The sequence below is a fragment of the Moschus berezovskii genome, chromosome 13 (genome assembly GCF_049115385.1).
Source record: "Moschus berezovskii isolate FMDL1 chromosome 13, NW_MosBer_1.0, whole genome shotgun sequence".
NCBI lineage: Eukaryota > Metazoa > Chordata > Mammalia > Artiodactyla > Moschidae > Moschus > Moschus berezovskii.
This window is the reverse complement of record NC_142472.1, coordinates 50,508,022-50,529,018: the sequence shown is the minus strand read 5'-3', so window position 1 is coordinate 50,529,018 and position 20,997 is coordinate 50,508,022. Positions and strand designations below refer to the sequence as shown.

At 50.0% G+C, this 20,997-nt stretch overlaps 1 protein-coding gene across 1 annotated transcript; it reads left to right on the top strand.

Annotated features, from left to right (window-relative positions):
* The first annotated feature begins 3,280 nt into the window (after positions 1-3,280).
* Positions 3,281-4,519, top strand: GJA3 (gap junction protein alpha 3). Its single transcript, XM_055426844.2, has one exon. It carries the CDS (start codon positions 3,281-3,283, stop codon positions 4,517-4,519), a length of 1,239 nt encoding a protein of 412 aa, XP_055282819.2.
* The last annotated feature ends 16,478 nt before the right edge of the window (positions 4,520-20,997 follow it).

The window sequence follows — 20,997 nt, the reverse complement described above, 5'->3', positions numbered from 1 at the left end:
AGCATGCATGCAGGTACGTAATACCATAGGCTAGGTCTCTTGGCATCTAGAAATTACTGTCTTAAGTGTGAGAGCTGGAAATAGGCATGTAAAATATGAAGAAAAAAAAGCAAAAGAAACAGTCTTTCCAATGGCTAAAAAGATAATCAGATAAGCCCACTTTTCACTGTACCAAACCCACTTTTCACAGCCTACCAAGTCCTTTTAGCTTTGTGCCAAGTCAGGGTTTGCAAAAAAATAGCATTCGGGCCACCACTGCCCATGCCAAACCCTGGCAAATGTTGCTAGTTAAACATAGAACTCTTTCTGGTTTAGCCTGCAGGTCAGTATCCAGATCCTACTTGTGATGTTCCAGGAAATCACAAGAAAACATGGAATGAATATGCCTGGTCATTCTATTGCCTCCAGTTTATAAACCAAGTAGGAGTGTTTCTAGTGTCAGTCTGTTACAAAAGGGAATCTAGTGCAATGCAAATTGTACATTTTGCTCTTGTTCATTCTAGAGTCTCAACTAAAACTGGCATTTCCAGATGGGCAGCTCATGGTCCTCTGGATGCTGGAGTACCTGGCTTGATCTCTAATCCCTTTGCGCTGCCCTCCCCACCCCCGCCCCCGTCCCAGTCCTTAGAGGACCTCAGTGCTGTCTCAGGGTTCCCCGATGACTTGACCTCTAATGCGTGTCTAATAGACATTTCAGGCTGAACATTCCTAAATAAAACTGTTCGTCCTCTGCCCACCCCCCACCCTCTGACCCTCCGCTTTCACCCTTGCCCCAGAGATAGTTCTCAGCACCAGTACCTCTGGTCCCATCAAGACGTGGGATTGTATCACAGCTGTTCAACCCCCACCCCCGACCCAGTACCTTCCCAACTCACCCGGAGTCAGAGCCCAGGTTCTGGTCACTGACCCCTGTGGCCCACCTGCCTCCCGTTCACCGGATCTCTGACCTGCTCCACCCAGTCCCACCCCCACCCCCCTCCCCACCCCCCCCACCCCCACTCACCTCTCCACTTCTATCCCCACCCCTACCCCCACCCCTCCCCCTCCCCCCTGGGGTCTCCTCTGCTTGTCCTCACTTGCCCAGCCCAGCAGGCTTGCTCCCCTCTGAGAGCCTTGTTATGCCCGGGCTCTCCTCAGGCCGCCCTCCCTCCACCCCCAGCTCCCGGCTTCTCCAGGCCACCCCGGCTTGACCGCTTCGTTCCCACGTTCCAAACTTCTCCAGCTCAGGGCCTGTCCTTGTCTGCAAGACGCCCTCTTGACTCGGGAGAGGAGCCTCATCTCCCTGCAGCTGCCCCGCCCCTCCCCCATCGCCCCCGCCCCTCCCTCCTCCAGGCAACCGGAGCCCACACCGCAGATCCTCCTCCGGGGCCCAGGTTGACAGGTCCCCCTCACCCTCGGGTCTCCAACCCGCCCCACGTGATCCCCGGGCCTGGCCCACGGCCGGGTAACTGGAAGAGCGTCCGTGGCCTCCTCGTCGTGAGATCAAGGGGCCTCTTCTCTGCTTCTTCTTCCAGAGTGGACGCCTTAGTCACCGGCTCCCCCGAAGCCCGCCGGCGTCCAGGCTCCGCGGGTCCAGCCCCTCGGGCCGTTCTCTGGCCTCCGGCCTTTGGGGGAGCCCTCACAGGTGCGCCCCCCCACGCACCTGCTGCCCCACAGGGTCTGGTCTGGGGAAGCTGGGGGTGCTGCTTGACCCTCTACCCCTAAGGTTAGAATTTCCTAGAAGTCACTTTACCCAGAAGACTCAGGGGAAAACACTAATACAGATAACAGATAAAACAAGATTTCAGCGCATACGCTCCCTGGAGAACCCGCGGCCCCCACCCAGGGCCCTGCCTCTGTCCAGGATCAGCCCTGGCCCCTCCCCCAGTAATTGGACCCCCCCCACACCTCTCCGGCCTGTCTCCCTCCAGCCGGTCCTTCCGCAGGACACGGGCCATGCGGCCGCCCCGCCCCAGCACTGCAGTCCGCAGTCCGGCCCCACGGGCGCAGGACACAGGCCCCTTCCTTCAGGAAGGACAGGCTAGTGCCCCGCGCCCCCGGCCCGTCCTCCCTGGGTCTGCGCGCACACCAGTCCTGCTCTGTTTCGTTTTCACGATGTGTCCCTTTCTGTCCTCCCCCACATCCGTCAACACTCCTATCACCCACCGGCCTTCGGCAGTCACCCGAGACCTCACGAGGCCCTTCTTTCTGAACTACACCAGCGGTCAGGTTAGGAAAGGGCCCAGCTGTGTGAAGAGAGCCAGGGCCAGAGAGCCGTAGGGCGAGGCCGTGAGCGGGTGGGGGCTTCCCTCAGGCAGCCCTCCACGTGGCTTGCGGTTGCCTCCCTCCTGCTGGCACTTGTGCAGCATGACTTCTGCTCAGGGCCACAGGTGCTGGGGACAGTTACCAAACCCTGCTCAGGGGGACACACGGGCATGCTCACATCTGGGCCTGCATCTGTGCACACACACACCCACACACCTGTACTTGCACCCATACATATACATACACACACCTAGACATGTACATACAAACACACCTGTGCCTGCGCACATACACATACACACACCTATACATGTCCACACACACACCTGTGCCTGCACATGTGCATACACACACCTGTACACGTAACACAGACCTGTACATGTGCACACACCTGTACATGCACATACACACACCTGTGCCTTTGCATGTACATACACCTGTACATGTATACACACACCTGTACACACATATGCACACCTGTACATGTACACACACCTTGCATGAACACACACCTGTGCATGTGCACACACCTGGATATGCACAAACACACCTGTGCTGCACACATACATACACCTGTACCTACACATGTGCATATACACACATGTACATGCACACACACCTGTACATGTGCATACACATCTGTACGTGCACATACACACACCTGTGCCTTCGTGTGTACATACACACACCTGTGCATGTACATACACACCTGCTCCTGCACGTGTGTGTACTCACCGGTACGTGTACATATACATAGCTGTACATGCACATACACACACCTGTGTTTCACATATACATACACACTTGTGTGCATACAAACATGTGCGTGTACATACACACCTGCTCCTGCATACGTGCATGGACACTCACAACCTTCCCTGGAGGGTTCCTGCTGGGGAGGAGGAGCACAGCTCCCCATGACAGCATATCCCACGCACATCGGGGCCCAGGGCTGCCCGGGGGCCGTGCCCTTGTCTCGCCTGGCCAGCCGGCCTAGTAACGAGCCTGTTCCCCTGCAGGTTAGAAGTCTGAAGCGATGGGCGACTGGAGCTTCCTGGGGAGACTCCTAGAGAACGCCCAGGAGCACTCCACTGTCATCGGCAAGGTCTGGCTGACGGTGCTGTTCATCTTCAGGATCCTGGTGCTGGGGGCTGCGGCCGAGGAGGTGTGGGGGGACGAGCAGTCGGACTTCACCTGCAACACGCAGCAGCCCGGCTGCGAGAACGTGTGCTACGACCGCGCCTTCCCCATCTCGCATGTGCGATTCTGGGTGCTGCAGATCATTTTCGTGTCCACGCCCACGCTCATCTACCTGGGCCACGTGCTGCACCTGGTGCGCATGGAGGAGAAGCGGAAGGAGCGTGAGGAGGAGCCGCCGAAGGCCGCCGGCCTGGCCGAGGGGCACCAGGACCCGGCCCCGGTGCGCGACGACCGCGGCAAGGTGCGCATCGCCGGCGCCCTGCTCCGCACCTATGTCTTCAACATCATCTTCAAGACGCTATTCGAGGTGGGCTTCATCGCTGGGCAGTACTTCCTGTACGGCTTCCAGCTGAAGCCGCTATACCGCTGCGACCGCTGGCCCTGCCCCAACACGGTGGACTGCTTCATCTCACGGCCCACGGAGAAGACCATCTTCATCCTCTTCATGCTGGCCGTGGCCTGCCTGTCCCTGCTCCTCAACGTGCTGGAGATCTACCACCTGGGCTGGAAGAAGCTGAAACAGGGGATGACCAGCCCCTTCCGCCCGGACACCCCTGGTTCCAGGGCGGGGTCCGTAAAGCCAGTGGGGGGGAGCCCCCTCCTTCTGCCCCCCAACTCCGCCCCGCCCGCCGTCACCATCGGGTTCCCGCCCTACTATGCGCCCTCCGCCTCCTCCCTGGGGCAGGCGTCTGCCCCGGGCTACCCCGAGCCGCCCCCTCCCGCGGCCCTGCCCGGGACCCCCGGAACCCCCGGCACCCCCGGCGGCGGCGGCGGCAACCAGGGCCTGCGCGCGCCGGCACAGAACTGGGCCAACCGTGAGGCCGAGCCGCAGACTTCGGCCAGGAAGGCCTCCCCGCCCGCGTCCACGCCGCCTGCAGCCATGACCCCCGCGGGTGGCCCCCAGCAGTCCCTTCCGGAGAGCGCGGCGGGGAGCTCGGGCGACAGCGACGGGGAGGGGGCGGTGACGGCCGTGGAGCTGCACGCGCCCCCCGAGCCCCCTGCAGACCCCGGTCGGTCCAGCAAGGCCAGTAAGTCCAGCGGCGGCCGGGCCAGGGCCGGCGACTTGGCCATCTAGCGGCGGCCCAGCGTCCAGGCCCAGGGCGCTCACCGGCGGGTGGCGGCCTGGAGGCGGGAGGGGCTGGAGCGGGCGGAGGGGGCGAGCGAGGGTCGGGTCCGTGTGTCAGTGCTTGTTGTTCCTAGCGCTGTGAGGTAGTGCGGGGCGCATCCGAGACGGGAGGGGGCACAGGGGCCGGGGGCCTCCAAAGATTCTCCCAGCAGCCTGCGCGCCCGGAGCCCGGCGGCCTTCCCGGAGATGCTGCGGCCGGGTGGGGGCTGTGGTGTCTGCTGTGGGAAGGCAGAGGGTCTGCGTCACTTCAGGTTGGGGCTCAACGATTTTCCAGCCCTACGCCCCCCGGAGGCTTTGGACCGCCCAGCAAGTCTAGAAGCTCTTAGCCTTATCTCTGTTTGAGGCTTTAACTTAGAGTTGAATTTCATTTGGGATATTTGCCAAACCGTACTAAAAAAAGATTCCATACAGTCACTGAGTTTCTGACAGGTCTCTGAAGCCCAGGACATCAAACCACACCCTTCATGACAACAGACGAGAAGCCACCTTCCAGGGGCAGAGATGTGGCGAGCAGGCAGGAGAGCCTGCGACAGGCAGACCCTAGAGATAAGTTTGAATGGCCGAGCAAACTGAGTAAAAGTGTGACAAGTATGCCTTAGGTATTTATTTTTTAAATGGCATTTTGTGCTTTGATATGAATTGTACAGATATGCCTATTTTTCCCATTTACTATCTTTCAGGAAAAATGAAGCAAATAGCCCTTAAAATGGATGCTGATCAAAAGAGTGCAAATTTTTCCTTTACCTACTAGTAAAGATTTGAACTTTAAAAGAAATTCTTCGACTTTATGAGTCAGTTAATTACTGTGAGAATGTACCATATACAACTGAAGCCAGCGTTGGGAAATCTCTAAGTGCAGTTCAAATGCTTGAAGTTGTGAAGTTTCTGAATGGGAGGTTAAAAGTTAACTACTGTTGCCAGAAAATTTATTTATACAGATGAATCCATGACCTACATTTTTTTAACAGTACAAAATAAAACTCTTCAAGTCTCCTAACCATTCTTTGTGGGTAGCCTGTTTGCTTTTGGAGGTGTGAGTGACAGTGTCGTGGTTGCCCACATGGGTGCTGGTTGGGACGGGGCCATAAGGTGTCCACACTGTTCCTGCACTGACTGCAGAGGTGGGTTCTGTGCACCCGTGGCTGAACGACGGCACAAGGTCCCAGCAGCTCCTTGCTTACAAGCCATGAACGGTGGTGATGCTGAGCCCGCTGCTTGTCACACCTCACCTCACACCTCCTCTGCATCTCATCAGTCCTTGTCCCAAAAACTGTACCTTGTCCCACCTGGTTCATCTTTCATGAATAACTTTACCTTCCTGATGATATATGTCGGGCCACACTCCACAGCAGACTGTGTTTTATATCATAAACAGCGACCCACTGATAATATGATGAAAGGATGACTGTGCGGAGCTGGCTGGTAGTGCCTGCTTGGAAGGCGCATCCCTTCTCGACCTCGCTGAAGGCATGGTTAAGAAACTAGCTCTTTTACCATTAACACAACAGGAGAATCTCCATCTGGCATGTCTGCACAGCCAGGTCTCCAAGACCGCCTCCATTACTCAGATGATTTAGTCTGGATGAGACACAAAACAGCCACCAGGAACCCTCACATTTTGGAGTTGACCCATTTGGCAAACCCAGCTGAAGCTGGAACGGTCCTTCCCTGTGTTCCAGGTCTCCAGATTTTCTCCACTCACTGTCTACGCTTTGCCTTGGGACACTACCCGTGGTGAGAAGTGATCCGTGGCCTCCGGATGGAGGGGGGTGGGACCGCAGGAGGCCCGAGGGCCAGGAACAGACACCCTGAGACTGTCCCGCCCAGCCTCTGTCTTGCCGGGTCTCTCATGGATTGAGGGAGGGGCAGGATTGTCAGGGCTGCCTGGAAGGGGCACCCCCTCATTCCTGCCCCTGCACTTCAGATGGGCTGGGTCCAGCTTGGGTTCTGCTCGACCGTCTAAACTTCCTCTGACGCAGGTTGGTGCAGTGAAGGGTATGGTTTCAGAGATGCTGTCTCCTGGCCAGGCTGGTGGATTCCTTCTGTAAAACCAGCTCTACTGAGACAGACCTCGAGTTTGCCCTGAGTGGGCCAAAGTGCCACCAACTCTGGGGCTGAGCCCCTCATTCATAGGCTCCTGTGCCCCTCCAGTCACCTTTCCTTCAGCTCCTCACCCCAGGGCTCCACACTTCCACAGCAGGGGACGCAGGTTCAACCCCTGGTCAGGGAACTAAGATCCCACAAGCTGCATGGCAAATAATAAAAGTTTAAAAAGAAATGAAATGAAATGAGGCTCCATGAGTGAGATTAAACAGAAACAACACAAAGCAGAAATAGACCTACAAGGAATTCAGATTCTAGACTTACCAGAGTATAATTAAATTATGCCTACTATGTCTAAAGAATTAAAAGAAAAGGTTAATAATAAGTGCAGAGAACAAGAAATTATAACTAATGACCAAACAGGAGTTCTAGAAATTTAAAAAAATAACAATAGTTGAAATTTAAGACAATGGATAGATTTAACACACAGCTAAAGAAATACTAAAGGTACAGTTGAAGGGATGACCAGAATGCTGCTCAGAGAGTCATAGAAATGGGAAGCATGAAAAAGAGGCTCCATGTCATGAGGACAGAGGGAGGGTCCCAGGTGTGCCTAATCAGTAACCAGGAGGACAGGGAACAGAGAGGAGCAGAGACAATATTTGAAAAGACACAGCTGAGGATTTACCAGGATTAATCAAAGATCCCACCCATAGCTTCAAAAGCCCAGTAAAGCTCAAGTCAAAGGAAAAAAAAAATCTATACCAAGACATGTGATACTGAAAGTACAAAGATCAAAGCAAGAAGAAAAATGTATAGTACATTTAAAATCCCACCACCCAGAGATAAATCTTTGCTAACATTTTGATTTTTTTATAGATATTTTCTAAGTGATCATATTTATTCTGATATTTTTCCTACTATATTACTAACATTTCTTCAGGTTAATACATTTTCTTCAAATTCATAATTTTAAAGGCTTCCTGACTTTCCACCATATAAATATATGATAGTTTGTTTAGCAGAATCTACATGTTGGACATGTAAATTATTTCCAATTTTTGACTATTTTAAATAGTGTATGTTGTACATAAATCTCTTCTACATCCCTGTTTGATTAGGACACATTCGTAGAAGTGGAATTACTGATCAAAAGACACAAACTGCACTGAGACTTGTGATGTATCTGCCCCTCTGCTTTCCAAAGAGACCAGCACTCCCACGGGAGGACACCTCCCCACCCAAGGTCACTCCAGCAAATTCCGGACCGCTTGGTGGACACACTTTCCAAACTAACCAACTCTCACTTACACACGGATCCAAAGCCAAACAACCCGATGCTTCTAAACTAGTTAAAGGGCATCAGTTCCTATACTGCGTGTGGACTAAAGTGACCGAAGTCCCTCAGGAATGTTAAAAATAACAAGCATTTGAAAACCTTTCCAGCTCTTTCAAAATTTTGCCTCCGTTTTCCAAAATGACTGTGCTTCATTCACTTGAACAAAACAGTTTAAAATGCAGTCGTCATCTATTCTATGCCTCCAAGAGCCAGGCGGCCGTTTATAATAAAGGTGGTCTTAGTTCACGCTGCGTGACCAAGGGCATTCAGCCTCTAATCACAGCTGTAATCTCACTTTCACATTCTCTCTGGTCCATCCTACTTGACCCTGCTTATTGAAGCACTTTCATTGTGCTGGTTCAAAGGACAAGAGATGAGCAGGGACAAAAGTGAGGTCTGAGGGTTGTGTTTATGCTTGTCCCCCATCCAACTCCTCCGTCGATGAATAAATTCCATGGAATCTGGCCAAGTCATGTGATGGAAAACTCTGACTCCCAAAAAGCATTCCTGGTGCTTTTTTAAAGCATCGCAATCTGCCCAGGTCGAAAGAGAAAGCTCTGACTGTTCACAATAGGAGCACAGCTAGCTAGGTAGCCAGCTGTATCTGCCAAGGTTCTTCCAATCTCCTGTGAAGGGATGGATAGTTAATATTTTAGATGTTTCAAGCCACACAGTCTCTGGTGGCACTGCTCAGTTCTTTCAACACTGCTTGAAGGCAGGCAGACTCTGAGCCCCTGTGGCCTGAGCGCCAGGAACCACCCCAGTTCCCCAGAGACCGAGGGAATGACCTGGCTGGCAGGCAGCAGCTTCCTCTGGTCCTCACCTGACTGTCACCTCCAGGGTCCCCTCCAGCCCTGAGATTCTTTGAATCTGTCACTAGGCTTGGCATTCAGCATTTGGAGTTAGGCGGTCCCATGTCAGCTGGTGTAGGGATTTGAGGGTGGAGGCAAAGGAAATCCCGCTGTTATGCAGAGATGGACCCCTGCAGCCCCGCGGTCTAGTTCCTAGACATGCCCTGTTGGTCCTTCTCTCTCTCCTCCGTACATGTGGCCATTCCCAGAGTCCCTGTCCTTTTCTCTCCTCCCTTTAGAGTTCTCCTGAGAGCCTGTCCACACCTAGTCTGATCTGTGATCAAGGAGGTGCCCCTGGTCTTCAGGGCCCCACCTGGATCCCAGACAGAGCACAGCCAAAGCTGACAGAGGGTTAGCCAGGGCTGGATGCTGCTCCTGATGGGCCTCCTTCAAAACCTCGGAACGACCACCAACTCCCTTCCCCTCGATGCCAAATTGGGTCCCCTCTTCAGCCTGTTTCTCTGCTGGCAACTCTCATATTTGTTTCTGCCACCTGTCCCCTGGCCATTCGACTGTGTTCTCTGCCTGCAGGCTGGGCCCTGTTCAGCCCATCTGGAACAAAACCACTCAGATTTATATTTTAAAGCTCCATTTTGAAGTCACACACCTACTTACAAACCATCTGTGAGTCCCATTTAAATAAAGCTTCGAGGCCGCATGATCCAGCTCCAGCTGTTACTGGCTTCTTAGGGCACCGTTTCCCTGCGTGGACTCTGCACCTGCACTGAGGGAGACCACACACAGTACCCACTGTTCTCCCAATGTAGGTCCTTCCTCAGGAACTGCTCCTCTTAGTCTCTGAGAGTTGAATGTCTTCTGTCTCTCCCAAACCATTCTCGACCCCAATTTCAAGTCCAACCCCTCCAGACAGTTCCCCACACCACCGAGGTGGACAGCAGCTCCTTCAGCCTCCTTGCACCGCAGCCCTGAGTTTGCAGCCCTCTCGTCCCCTGGGTCACGTGTCACCCAAAGGTGGAGGTGTGCCTGCTGATCTCCAGGCTCGCTGACTGCTCTGTGACCATGTGTCCCCTGAACTGTCTTGTCCACTGCTAATGCCAATCAATACTGACCACGTGAAGAAGCATGGGTGAGGGTATGGTGCTGTTTCTACCATTCCTGGGGAGAAGATCCTTTGTGTTTGGGGGCTGGGGTTTTGTTTTGTTCTCTTTTAAGTCATTTCACAGACTGGCACAGACACATATTTTACAGGCAAGTCTTAATCTTAACAAAATCAGCAGCAATGAGTAAAGTACAAGGGAGGCCTTTTCCCAATGACGTTATGCTTAAAAAAATTTAAGAAGTCATAGTAAACTACAGAAATAGTTTATGTAATCAACAATCATCAGAGGAACTACATAAAAAATACTTATGTTCTATCAGTGCAAAAGTGGAATATGAATGTAATTGTATTTATATAGTTATGTGCACATACGGGTAAGGACCAGGTGGGCAGAATGTGAATACTCCAAGAGGATGAACTTTCAGATATATTTGTTGTATTAAGATGTTTCCCCCTTATGGGAAAAATTTAGTATTCTTTATTCCTTTCACAAAATAATCTGGCCCAAAATATTTTTTCAAGTCGAAAGCAGAATATTTACCAAAAAGAATGAGATTGTCCAGAAAGCCATTACTTATACATCCTAACTCCAAAATGTAGTCACTTTCTACCACCTCTAAAAAATTCTCTAGAATCTTCTTTGCCTCCTCCCGTTTCCTGCGTGTTACCGTGTGCATCCATCAGCCTCTCCCCACAGGGCCACTGAGTGGCTGTGGCCTTCTGTTCCATGCTGACTGAAAGCTTGACCACATGATTATTTCAGAGATTCAGTTCAACAAGGTGGAGTTCTGGGCCACATCACCAGACTAGGGGAGAAGGAGAAAGACAAACGGGGATTTAAATAAACACCTCTTATTTCAGAAGGCTTGCTTTTTCACAGACATCTAGATTTGACAGCTTCTATAATCTGTCCTGGTGATGCTAGTAGTAAAGAATACAGCTGCCAGTGCAGGAGACTGAGGTTCCATCCCTGGGTCAGGAAGACCCCTGCAGAAGGGAATGGCAACACACTCCAGTATTCTTGCCTGGGAAATCTCATGGACAGAGTCTAGTGGGCTACAGTCCGTGGGGTCGCAAAGAGTTGGACACGACTTAGCAGGGACCCACATAATCTACCACAAAGCTGATTTCAGTTACAAAGGAGACCTGCTTCTTTCCTGACTCATACTCCTCCGTGTCACTGGAAATATCCCCCATGTTGCCAGCAGATAAACCTGGTCCCTTCTGGCACACCAGGTCGTGTGTGTGTGTGTGCGCGTGTGTTAATGTGCCCAACCAACAAACACAAGACTTCCAAACCGTGGGGCCTGGAGCTGCTTCACCAGCTACCAGCTTGTCAGAACACAGTTTTTTCACCCAAAGGAGTAAGCTCAAGTGTACCCAGACAGGTCCCCAGACAACAGATACTACCTTAACACAGATTTTTTTTTCTTTCAAGTTCTGGGGAAAGGGTATTATTTTCCTTCTGCAGCTTGTCAACTGAAATTTTGTAAGAATTCTGTCAGTCGACTTCCTGTAATAATAGTAACAAGGGCCGCCCCTCAGCACCCACTGTGCCCAAGTGTGGCTGAAAGGCCAGCCCCTCCTCTGTACTGGGGTGGGAGGTGGGGGCCGGCCCGCCGGTGATGGGGGTGGGGGAGCGCAGTCTCAGGCACAAAACACGACCAGAACGGAACCAGGCGGAGAAAGATGGACTTTGCAGAAGGGGCAGCAGGTGCGGCTGACCTGAGCCGTCTGCTGGGAAGCCCCCAGGAGAAGAGACATGGCACGGATGCCCTGTCGCCTTTAGAGGATCCTCTGTCTGCCGACTGGGTACAAACCAAGGCCTCCCCGGCGGACTTCAGAGAGGTTGGTCCTCCATCCAGGCCTCTCGAGTCGCTGCCACTTTTGGGTCAGCAACCCCGTTAAAAAACGAGCGATCAGATGTTTAAAAAGATTGTGTGGAAACAGTGCCAGCGCGCGTTCAGCCCGGCCCCCGCGGCATGCTCTGAAGAGCCAGTCAGCTCTGTGGCCAGTCCGGGCCTCACCAGAGCCAGGTGCTCCGCGTACCTGGGACCCCGCGCATCCGGGACCCCCAGCGTTCGAGATCCCCAGCATTCGTTGTATCCAGGACCCTCGCGCATCCGGGACCCCAGCATCCAGGGACAGCCGCGGATCCGGACATCCGCGCATCCGAGGACCTCAAGCCGGCTCTTTGGCGCAGAAGCAGCCCCACCCACGACGCAAACCATCCCCTCGCCGGCCGCCTGCTGCTGCTGCTGCTGCTGCTGCTGCTGCTAAGTCACTTCAGTCCTGTCCGACTCTGTGTGACCGCATGGATGGAAGCCCACCAGGCTTCCCCGTCCCTGGGATTCTCCAAGCAAGAACACTGGAGTGGGTTGCCATTTCTTTCTCCAATGTGTGAAAGTGAAAAGTGAAAGTGAAGTCGCTCAGTCGTGTCCGACCCTTAGCGACCCCACGGACTGCAGCCTACCAGGCTGCTCCATCCATGGGATTTTCTAGGCAAGAGTACTGGAGTGGCTTGCCATTGCCTTCTCCGCGCCGGCCGCCTAGCGCCTCCCAAATGGTGACTCTACCCGGGGTCACGCCGGTTGGAGCCTCGGCCCCAGGGACCCCGAACATAGCGCTTTGTCCACCGCTCAGCCAGAGTCGTGCTCGGGTGTCTGCGGAACCGCGGGAGAAAGGCGTATCCCCTATCCCCGCCCACTGAGCACGAGACAGGAGTCCCTGACTGCAGGCTCGCCCCGCGCCCCCGTCCCTCTCCTTCCCCATCCGCCTGTCTCTCTGCAGTCCGTCCTGTGTGACCGCGTGGACTCCCCGGGGACTGCTGTCCACCCCCGCCCCCTGCAGCCCCAAGTGCGCCCTGGTTGGGGGACGGGCGGCTGGGACCCACGAGCAACTGCGGACACACCTGGTTCCTCTCTGGGGCGAAATCACAACCCAGGTGAGGAAGGGGCGCACCTTGACTTGGCACAAAAAATAGCGAATTAACATTCACGCTCCAGCTGAGGCTCAAGTGCATGTGTGCTGAATCGCTCACTTCTGTCCTACTCTTTTGAGACCCTACAGACTAGCCCGCCGGGCTACTCTGTCCCTGGGCCTCTCCAGGCAGGAATACTGGAGTGGGATGCCATAAAGATGACTCTTACGTACGCAACCATGGTGGGCAGTCGGGGTGGTGGGGACCAGCTGCTGTCGCCAGGATGGAGGGAGACTACCCATCCCACCCGAGTGGACCTGGTGCGCCCGTGGCCTGCTGGTGGCAGAGGTGGGTGAGGGGCCAACACTGAGGTGTCCAAGAACCCTGGCGGCCTGGGGCCTGAAATTCAAGAGGCGCTAGCCCCTTCCCTTCTCTCCCTCCGCCGAGGCCCCACACCGATATCGCAAAAGGAAGGGACGCAAAGGGATGGGTGCGTGTCCCGAGCTAGCCCGGCAGAGACTATCTGGTCCTGACCCTCCACCTCCAGTCAGTGCTCCCTCCCGTCCTGTCCCTGGACCCATGTCTCCCTTTCTTTCAGTCACCTTACTTCGGGGAGAAGAGAGTCACTCCTTGACAAATGCACCTAAGAGGTAAACTTTCTGAGAATTTTTATATCTTAACACATCCTGGTAGTTTGAGATAACGAATTCCAAACTGTAATAATCATTTTTTTTGTCAGAATCTTAAAGGCACCGGGGCATCGTTTTCTAACTGGCAGCACTGCTGTTAAAAAGCCTGATGACACTTTCACTCCCTGGCTTCTGTTTGTGGGGTTTCTTTGGATTGTTTTAAAAATTCTGCCTCTGGGGAACCCTTTAGAATCTTTTCTTCACATGCAGATTTTTTTTCCCAGCAGTGTGTCTAGGTCTGAGTCCCTAAAGTAATCACTCTGTGGGCTAGGGGCCCTTTCACCCTGGGTGATCTGCTCCTCCTTCCTCCCCTGCACTTTCTGGAAGTCTGTTTCACGTTGCACCTCCTGAACCTTGAGTTTTCTTCTGTTTGCCTTTCTTCATCTTCTTGCAGGACTTTACGAAGATCTTCTCAAACTTATTTACTTGGTATTTCCGATATTTTTCATTTTGTCTGACATTCCTTTTCCTTAGCCTGTTTATCTTTCCTTGAATATCACTTCCAGTTTTCTTCATCTTCCACTGCAGTTTTTCCTTCCACCTTCCTTTTATTCTGATGTCCATCTTCCCTGTTGAAAGCTTCCATCCTTGCTCTAGAATAAGAAGACACCTGACAGCAGGCTGCAGACACAAGTGGAGGCTCCTGCCAGGTTCAGGGACAGCTCACGGTGCACACTGTGGGATCTCTGCCTCCCATCCTGGGCTAGCCTGCTTTCAGAGAGGCCGCTGGTAGCCTGCCTTCCAGCCTTCTGGGCGCCAGACCAGGTCTCCCTCCAGCCTCCACCTGTCACACATGGTGCCTGAGGCCCTGGGTCTCACCCTCCCCTAAACCTCCAGACCCCTTGGGTGTGGGCAAAGTACATTGCAGGGGAATGGCTTCTTTTACAGACTCTTAAACCACATACCGGGGCATCCCTGGTGGCTCAGATGGTAAAGGATCTGTCCACAATGCTGGCGACCTGGGTTCGATCCCCAGGTCAGAAGGATCCCTTGAAGAAGGGAATGGCAACCCACTGCAGTATCCCTGCCTGGGATATTCCATGGACAGAGGAGCCTGGAGGGCTCTAAGTCTGTGGGGTCACTTCTACACCCTATCTTCAGGCTATCTTGCTCCTCCAACTCTGAGATGCTAGGGTGTAAATCACTATCTGTTAGATATGTTCAGTGTCTGGACACCACAGTGCAGCGACTGAACACGTGGTGTCTGGAGCTGCCCATGGGAACCCTGGTTCCGTTACCTCCTGGGTGCTGAGCTCACTAAGTTATTTGGCCTTTGTACATCAGTTTCTCCATCTGAAAAGTGAAGTAATAATACAGCTACCCTACAGTGGCTCATAGAGAGGGCCATTAAGCAACCCACAGCCCGGATCTGGCCCACAGCCTGTGTCTATATACCCTGTGGGCTAAGAATGGCTTTACATTTTTAAAAGGTTGAAAAAAAAAAAAAAAGAACATGCACCAAAACTATTAAGAGGCTCACAAAGCCTAGGGCACTTCTCTGGAAGTCCAGTGGCTGTGACTCCACATTCCCAATGTCGGGGGCCCAGGTTCAACTCCTGGTGGTGGAACTGAATCCCACATGCTGCAACTATGACCCAGCGCAGCCAAATAACTTTTTTATAAAGAGCACCTTCCCCCAAAATAAAACTCATGAAATTTAACAGATGAATTTTGTAATCAACTTTGATGATAGCGAACCACTGACTTTGAAACCCAACTAAGCAAGGTGGGCACTCCCCCAAAACCTTCCATCCCCCTCATTGTAGCTGTTAGGAAATCTTGTTCTCAATTATATTTTGAATTTTGTCAGTAAAAAATGTGTGGAAATTTGGTAAGTACCTACACACTATGCTCCACATTGCCTAAGATATTGACCCTCTGGTCCTATTTACATGGGTTTGCTGACCTATGCGCTTAAGAATGGGGGAAAATATTAGAGATTTGAGAGGAAAAGGTCTGGAAATACAGAGGGAAACAGTGAGTGGATAGAGCAGTGGGTGGGGGGCAGGCACCTGCCCCGGGGGTGTGTGGGGCTGTTCGTGGCCCCGTCTGTCTCCATACCTTCCAGAATGTCCCACAGCTCAAGTCTTTACTCCTGCCTGGGTGTCTGTTCACAAAATACTTGTTCTATCAACAGCAGCAGCTCCCAGATGACTAGGGTAGACCAGAAGTGGCCAGCAGGGGTGAAGGGGCACATTGCCTGCAAGAAGACCTAAACGGGGCCCAGCTGCACCCCTTACTGAGCTGGTGTCAACACCACCCTGTGGGCTTTCCCACAGAAAGGCGGCCAGTGACTATTCAGCTCATCCCCACGGCCACTCTTGAGAAACAATATCCTCAAAGTTATGGAAATGGGCAGAGAAAACGTCCTTCTCAAATGAGCCACATGCCCCTTGGTTACGGCAATACGTAAAAGCTGTGTCTCCAGCAGTTCACAGTTCTCTGGAGCTCGATATAAGTGAACGGGAGACTCTGGTTAATGAGTCCTTCCACAAACATAGGCTTCCTCTTGGTTACCCAAAGGCAGGCTTTCAAACTTTGAAAAGCATGTTCCAATACACAAGTACAAAACAATTTTCATACAAAAAATGCCTATATAGGCATCTATTCAACTCTTCCATCTCTTCTAAAGGAAATGTTAGTGAGGTTTTGTGACTGTAGGTCTTGGGTTTTGAATCCAGGTGTTAAAAATGCAGCTCTCTGGGACCCACTCCGTATCTACTAAATCAACCTCCCAGAGACAGGTCAGAAATCTGCATTTTAAGCTTCACTAGTGACTTCTTTCTATTTTGAACATGACTATGAACCTGCAAGACCTACATCCCAACTCTCTCAGCCCTCATAGTCGGAAAGTCATGGGCAACCAGCAGCTCCAGAGAATGAAAACACGGCCGATCAGACTGACTCCTGGAGATGCAGACCAGTGTTCAGAGGTGAACCCAAAGCAGGTGCTATTTCATGGATGGTGGGTCATGCTTCCCACAGGTTACATTCTAGGTGCTTGACTTTAAAAGTGCTTACAATCTTTAATTCACTCAACAAATGTTTATGAACACGTTCCCCGTGCAGGGTTTTTCCAGGTGCTGGGGATGGAGCCGGATGCACACTCACCCCTACCTGTGACCTTATCTCTGGTGAGACACCTGCTCCTGCCCCATGGCCCCCTCAGGAACCTGGGGGGCCATAACCATGGCATGCAGCTGGGAAGCCAATAGCACAGTAGAGACCTGGCCTGGCCTACAGTCAGGGTCAGAAAGCTGGGCTAAGAGCAGTCTGTATAAATTACTTGACCTGTGTATTAAATTTTATTAATACAAGTGATCGTGTTCAGTAAGGCCCATGGCTCCATCTTATTCTGGCATTCCATCACACTTTCCCTTCTCCCCACCGTAGACCACATCTTTTGAGAGGTACCAGTCCATTCTAAAGATCAGTTCTGGGTGTTCACTGGAAGGACTGATGCTGAAGCTCCAATACTTTGGCCACTTCATGTGAAGAGTGGAAAAGACTGGAAAAGACTCCGATGCTGGGAGGGATTGAGGGCAGGAGGAGAAGGGGATGACAGAAAATTAGATGGCTGGATGGCATCACCAACTCGATGGACATGAGTTTGAGTGAACTCTGGGAGTTGGTGATGGACAGGGAGGCCTGGCATGCTGCGATTCATGGGGTCGCAAAGAGTTGGACACGACTGAGCGACTGAACTGAACTGAACTGTGTTCCCAGCGCCTTGCTTAGGGCACCTGAGAGAATAATAGCCACTTGAGAGTGTGTATTGGATGAATAAACAGCTCTGGGACATAACATGAGCCACTCAAAAAAGGCTTTTGAGCAGAACAGTCACGCTACAATTTCTGAGGAAAAAGGAAAATATAAGCAGTTGTTCTTAAGCTTCAGAATTCAATGATGTTTCTACAACTGCCACTGTATTTATGCCTGTTCCCTGCCATTTTCAATAAGCAAATTTTACAGAAAGCTTTCAGTTACCTCTACCCAATGGAGCAACACAAGAGAAAAAAAATACTAGATGTTTCATTGAATGAGACAGTAGATCTGCCATTACTTTTATTACAGACCTGCAATCCCGCAGCAGCAACTCTGAGACCCCAAGTCTTTTATTCTTTTGGCCCTGCTGCATGGCATGCAGGATCTTTGTTCCCTGAGCAGTGATCAAACCTGTGCTCTCTGCATTGAAGTGTGGAGTCCTAACCACTGGACTTCCTGGGAAGTCCCATGGCACATTTTTTTATTTTTTAAATAAATTCTGGATCCTAAATCCCCAAGAATTTCTGATAAAGAGGTGCAGTATATTTACAGTTGTATAAACAAAAAAGAGCAACGAAGCCTGGGGCTGCACACTACTGCCACCTGCTGACAGCAGCTTAGAAGCACAGACACAATCAAAATGGAAAACTTGAGTCTCCCACACAGGGCTATGAACAGCACACTGGTGACTTAAAAAAAAAAAAAACACCTGAGATTCCCCCTCCCAAAACCAATTGCTATGAAATAAATCCTCAGTGGTTGAAGCAATATATTGGATCTTATGTGTTCCATGCACATCACACAACCTAGAAGCTGTTACCTTAGTTGCATATGGTTCCACGGTTTGGTATCACCTGACTCACCAGCGCTAGCTGCCGCTCTGGGCACTGTTACAAGTTGGTCTGGAAACCACAGGTGAGCAGGGATGCCACCAAATGGAACCATTAAACTAACCAGTAATAGCTCCTGATCACTTGCTAGAGAGCCATGAGAAATGTCAAGATTACAGGAATATAAATAAACCACAGGTGGTAGTGGAAGTCTATGAAGACTACACTAGATCTTAACAGACTATCAGACGATTTCCAAGTATCCACAATACTCTCTGCATTAAACTATCTTGGATACGTTCCCTAGTGCTCCTCAGGAGTTCAATATCCTTACAAGTATATCTTGTTAACCCTCATAATTTAACCTTTGGAACACTATCTTCATCTTTTACTTTCTCTTCCTAACTACCATAGTTCCCAGTAGCTCTCTGGCACAAAAATATGAAATGAAGATCTGTGGTTTAGGTTTTGTGATAACGAATTTCCATGTGCAAAGTGTACCTCTGACGGGTTATCTAACAGGATTCACAGACTAGGTCTAATGCCCTTTGTGTTCAGGCTATTTTAGGAGAGATTGTTCCACTCTCCAAAAAAACATGTTGCTAAATAAATCATATGGATGCAAACATAAATCTGCAAAAATTTAATACAAAGTCTCTTAAGTATAATATTAACCACACTTAATTTGAAATTCCACAATCAGAAATCCAAGGCAAAGCCTTCATTTTACAAATAAACTGAGACTCACACAGAATAAAGGACCCGGTCCTTTGTTTATTCCCAGAGCCAACTGCTCTTCCCCTGGACCCCGGCAGGATCTACACTTGCTTCATTCAACAAAAACAGGGACCTCCAATGGTATATCCACAGGGTCTGTGGGCCCCTTTGGTTCTATTCCTAATATACACTTTATTCACAGATTAAATCTTGGTTTCTCTTTCGTTCTTTTTTCTCAAAAGGCCTAAATTCATGGACTGTTTAACTCAGTAATCAATTAGGACATTATGTGTCCAGATATTAAGAACTTTCTCTTGTCCAGTATCATTTTCAGGCAGTTCAGTTCAGTTCAGTTCAGTTGCTCAGTCGTGTCCGACTCTCCGTGACCCCATGAATCACAGCACGCCAGGCCTCCCTGTCCATCACCAACTTTTCAGGCAGTAACAGCAGTTTACTTGCAGTACCCCTCTAAGATCTAGCTTCTAAGTAATGGTGGGGAGAGTACAAACTGAGACACCATTTTAAGTGTTTCTACTCAGACTGACACAATTAACCTGTTCTGGACATCAAATTCTAATTTGTAAGATTTTGTTAGTGGTGTCATTTTCAAGCATGCTATATTCAGGAATGGCAAAAAAAAAAAAAAAAGAGAAGTACTTAATTTGGGGGAAAAAACCATTAACTGTCTATTTCTAAGAATATAGCAGAATGGAATAACTGAAATCCAAATAAGTGCTCTAAAAATGAGTATGGGGCTTATTGAGGGGGAAAATCCAACTGTATTATAATTTAATTAAATAAATTTACTCCCTAAAAAACATTTTCACGCACACCTTCGTGACCACATTGTTTGAGGGAAACAAGATGACCGTGTAGGCAGTGTTCACTTGGGAACATAAGTGATACGTGTGTGATAGTACATTCTGGAAATAACTAGAAAAATAAAAGTGTAAATTTTTATAGTGATTTAAGATTGCAAGACATTTAAGATCTCAGGTTAAATGGACCGGTATTAAGAGCAGTATAAACCAAAACTGTACAATGTTATCACTTCTCCATCACTGTGACCCTTAACATGGTGCACATACAACCACCTTAACCGCAAGCCACAGTCGCCCAGGACAGAATGAGACCCCATCAGGAGGCAGTAACAGACGTGTGACGCACAACACAATACACAGCTGCCTCTCCCTGTCTCAGTGTGTAATCCGCTGGTAACAACTCCACATAGCAGAGAAACATTAGATCCTATTTAAAATAATGTACTGTATGGCCAAAAGAAGAGTTGAGTTTCTTGCCTAGAAAAGTCCTTTAATATCTTACATTACCCAATACAGTTAGAAGTCTAAAATAAAAAGTGTTAATGAAGACTCAATTTTGCATGGGAAATTCACTTTTTTCAATATGATTAAAAATTTTTTCATTAATTCATTTTAAATGGCAAAATCTTCTTCAGAACAAAAAAACAGAGCATCTCTAACAGCAATCTGAAGGCAACAACGTTATAGTTATAGGGCACTGGCATCAGAACCATTGAGGAGCAAAATGAACTATCATTTCATTGCCCCTTTCTCACGGTCATGTAGGACCACAAACTAAGGAGGTCCAGGAAGCAACAAAATGTGCTCCAGATGAAGTGGTTTCACAGAACAAACAGTCCTCACAAAATAGGATTATTTTCTTCTTTTGCCCCTGAGAGTCAAGCTAACCAGTCCTTGGACTGCAGTTAAGACAAAGACAGAAGTTGTAAATCCTCAATTATATCAGCATCAGAACTATGCGGACATTTCTGTTGAGAAAAGGGGGAAGCCTTTTTCACAATAAAGAGAAAGAAAATAGCAAGACAAGGTGCTATGAAGAGTGGGGCCACAGCAGGATGTATGGCGTTTGGTAAAACACACATGAGGTACACATTATTGCTCTGGGTGGAATACAGCACCAGCTCAAAGAATAAAAGATGGTTAGAATTAATCACCTTTAATCAACATGTGTTTATAGGAAAAGTGCTTAAAGCCGTAGTTCTTAAAAAGGTGAGGATGAGAAAATTTTTGTATTATTGTAAATGTTACCTACTTCATTAAACAATGAGCAATCTGTATCTATTTAAGTAATATCAGATTTGTTGTCAATCTGCCTATCAAATCCACAAATATAAAACCAGTTAAAGGACAGAAAAGTTATTCAAACTTATAAAACAAGTTAGAACCTTATAA

What these genes read in the sequence shown, in the direction of transcription:
- GJA3 (XM_055426844.2), top strand. Translation starts at nt 3,281, where the DNA reads ATGGGCGACTGGAGCTTCCTGGGGAGACTCCTAGAGAACGCCCAGGAG.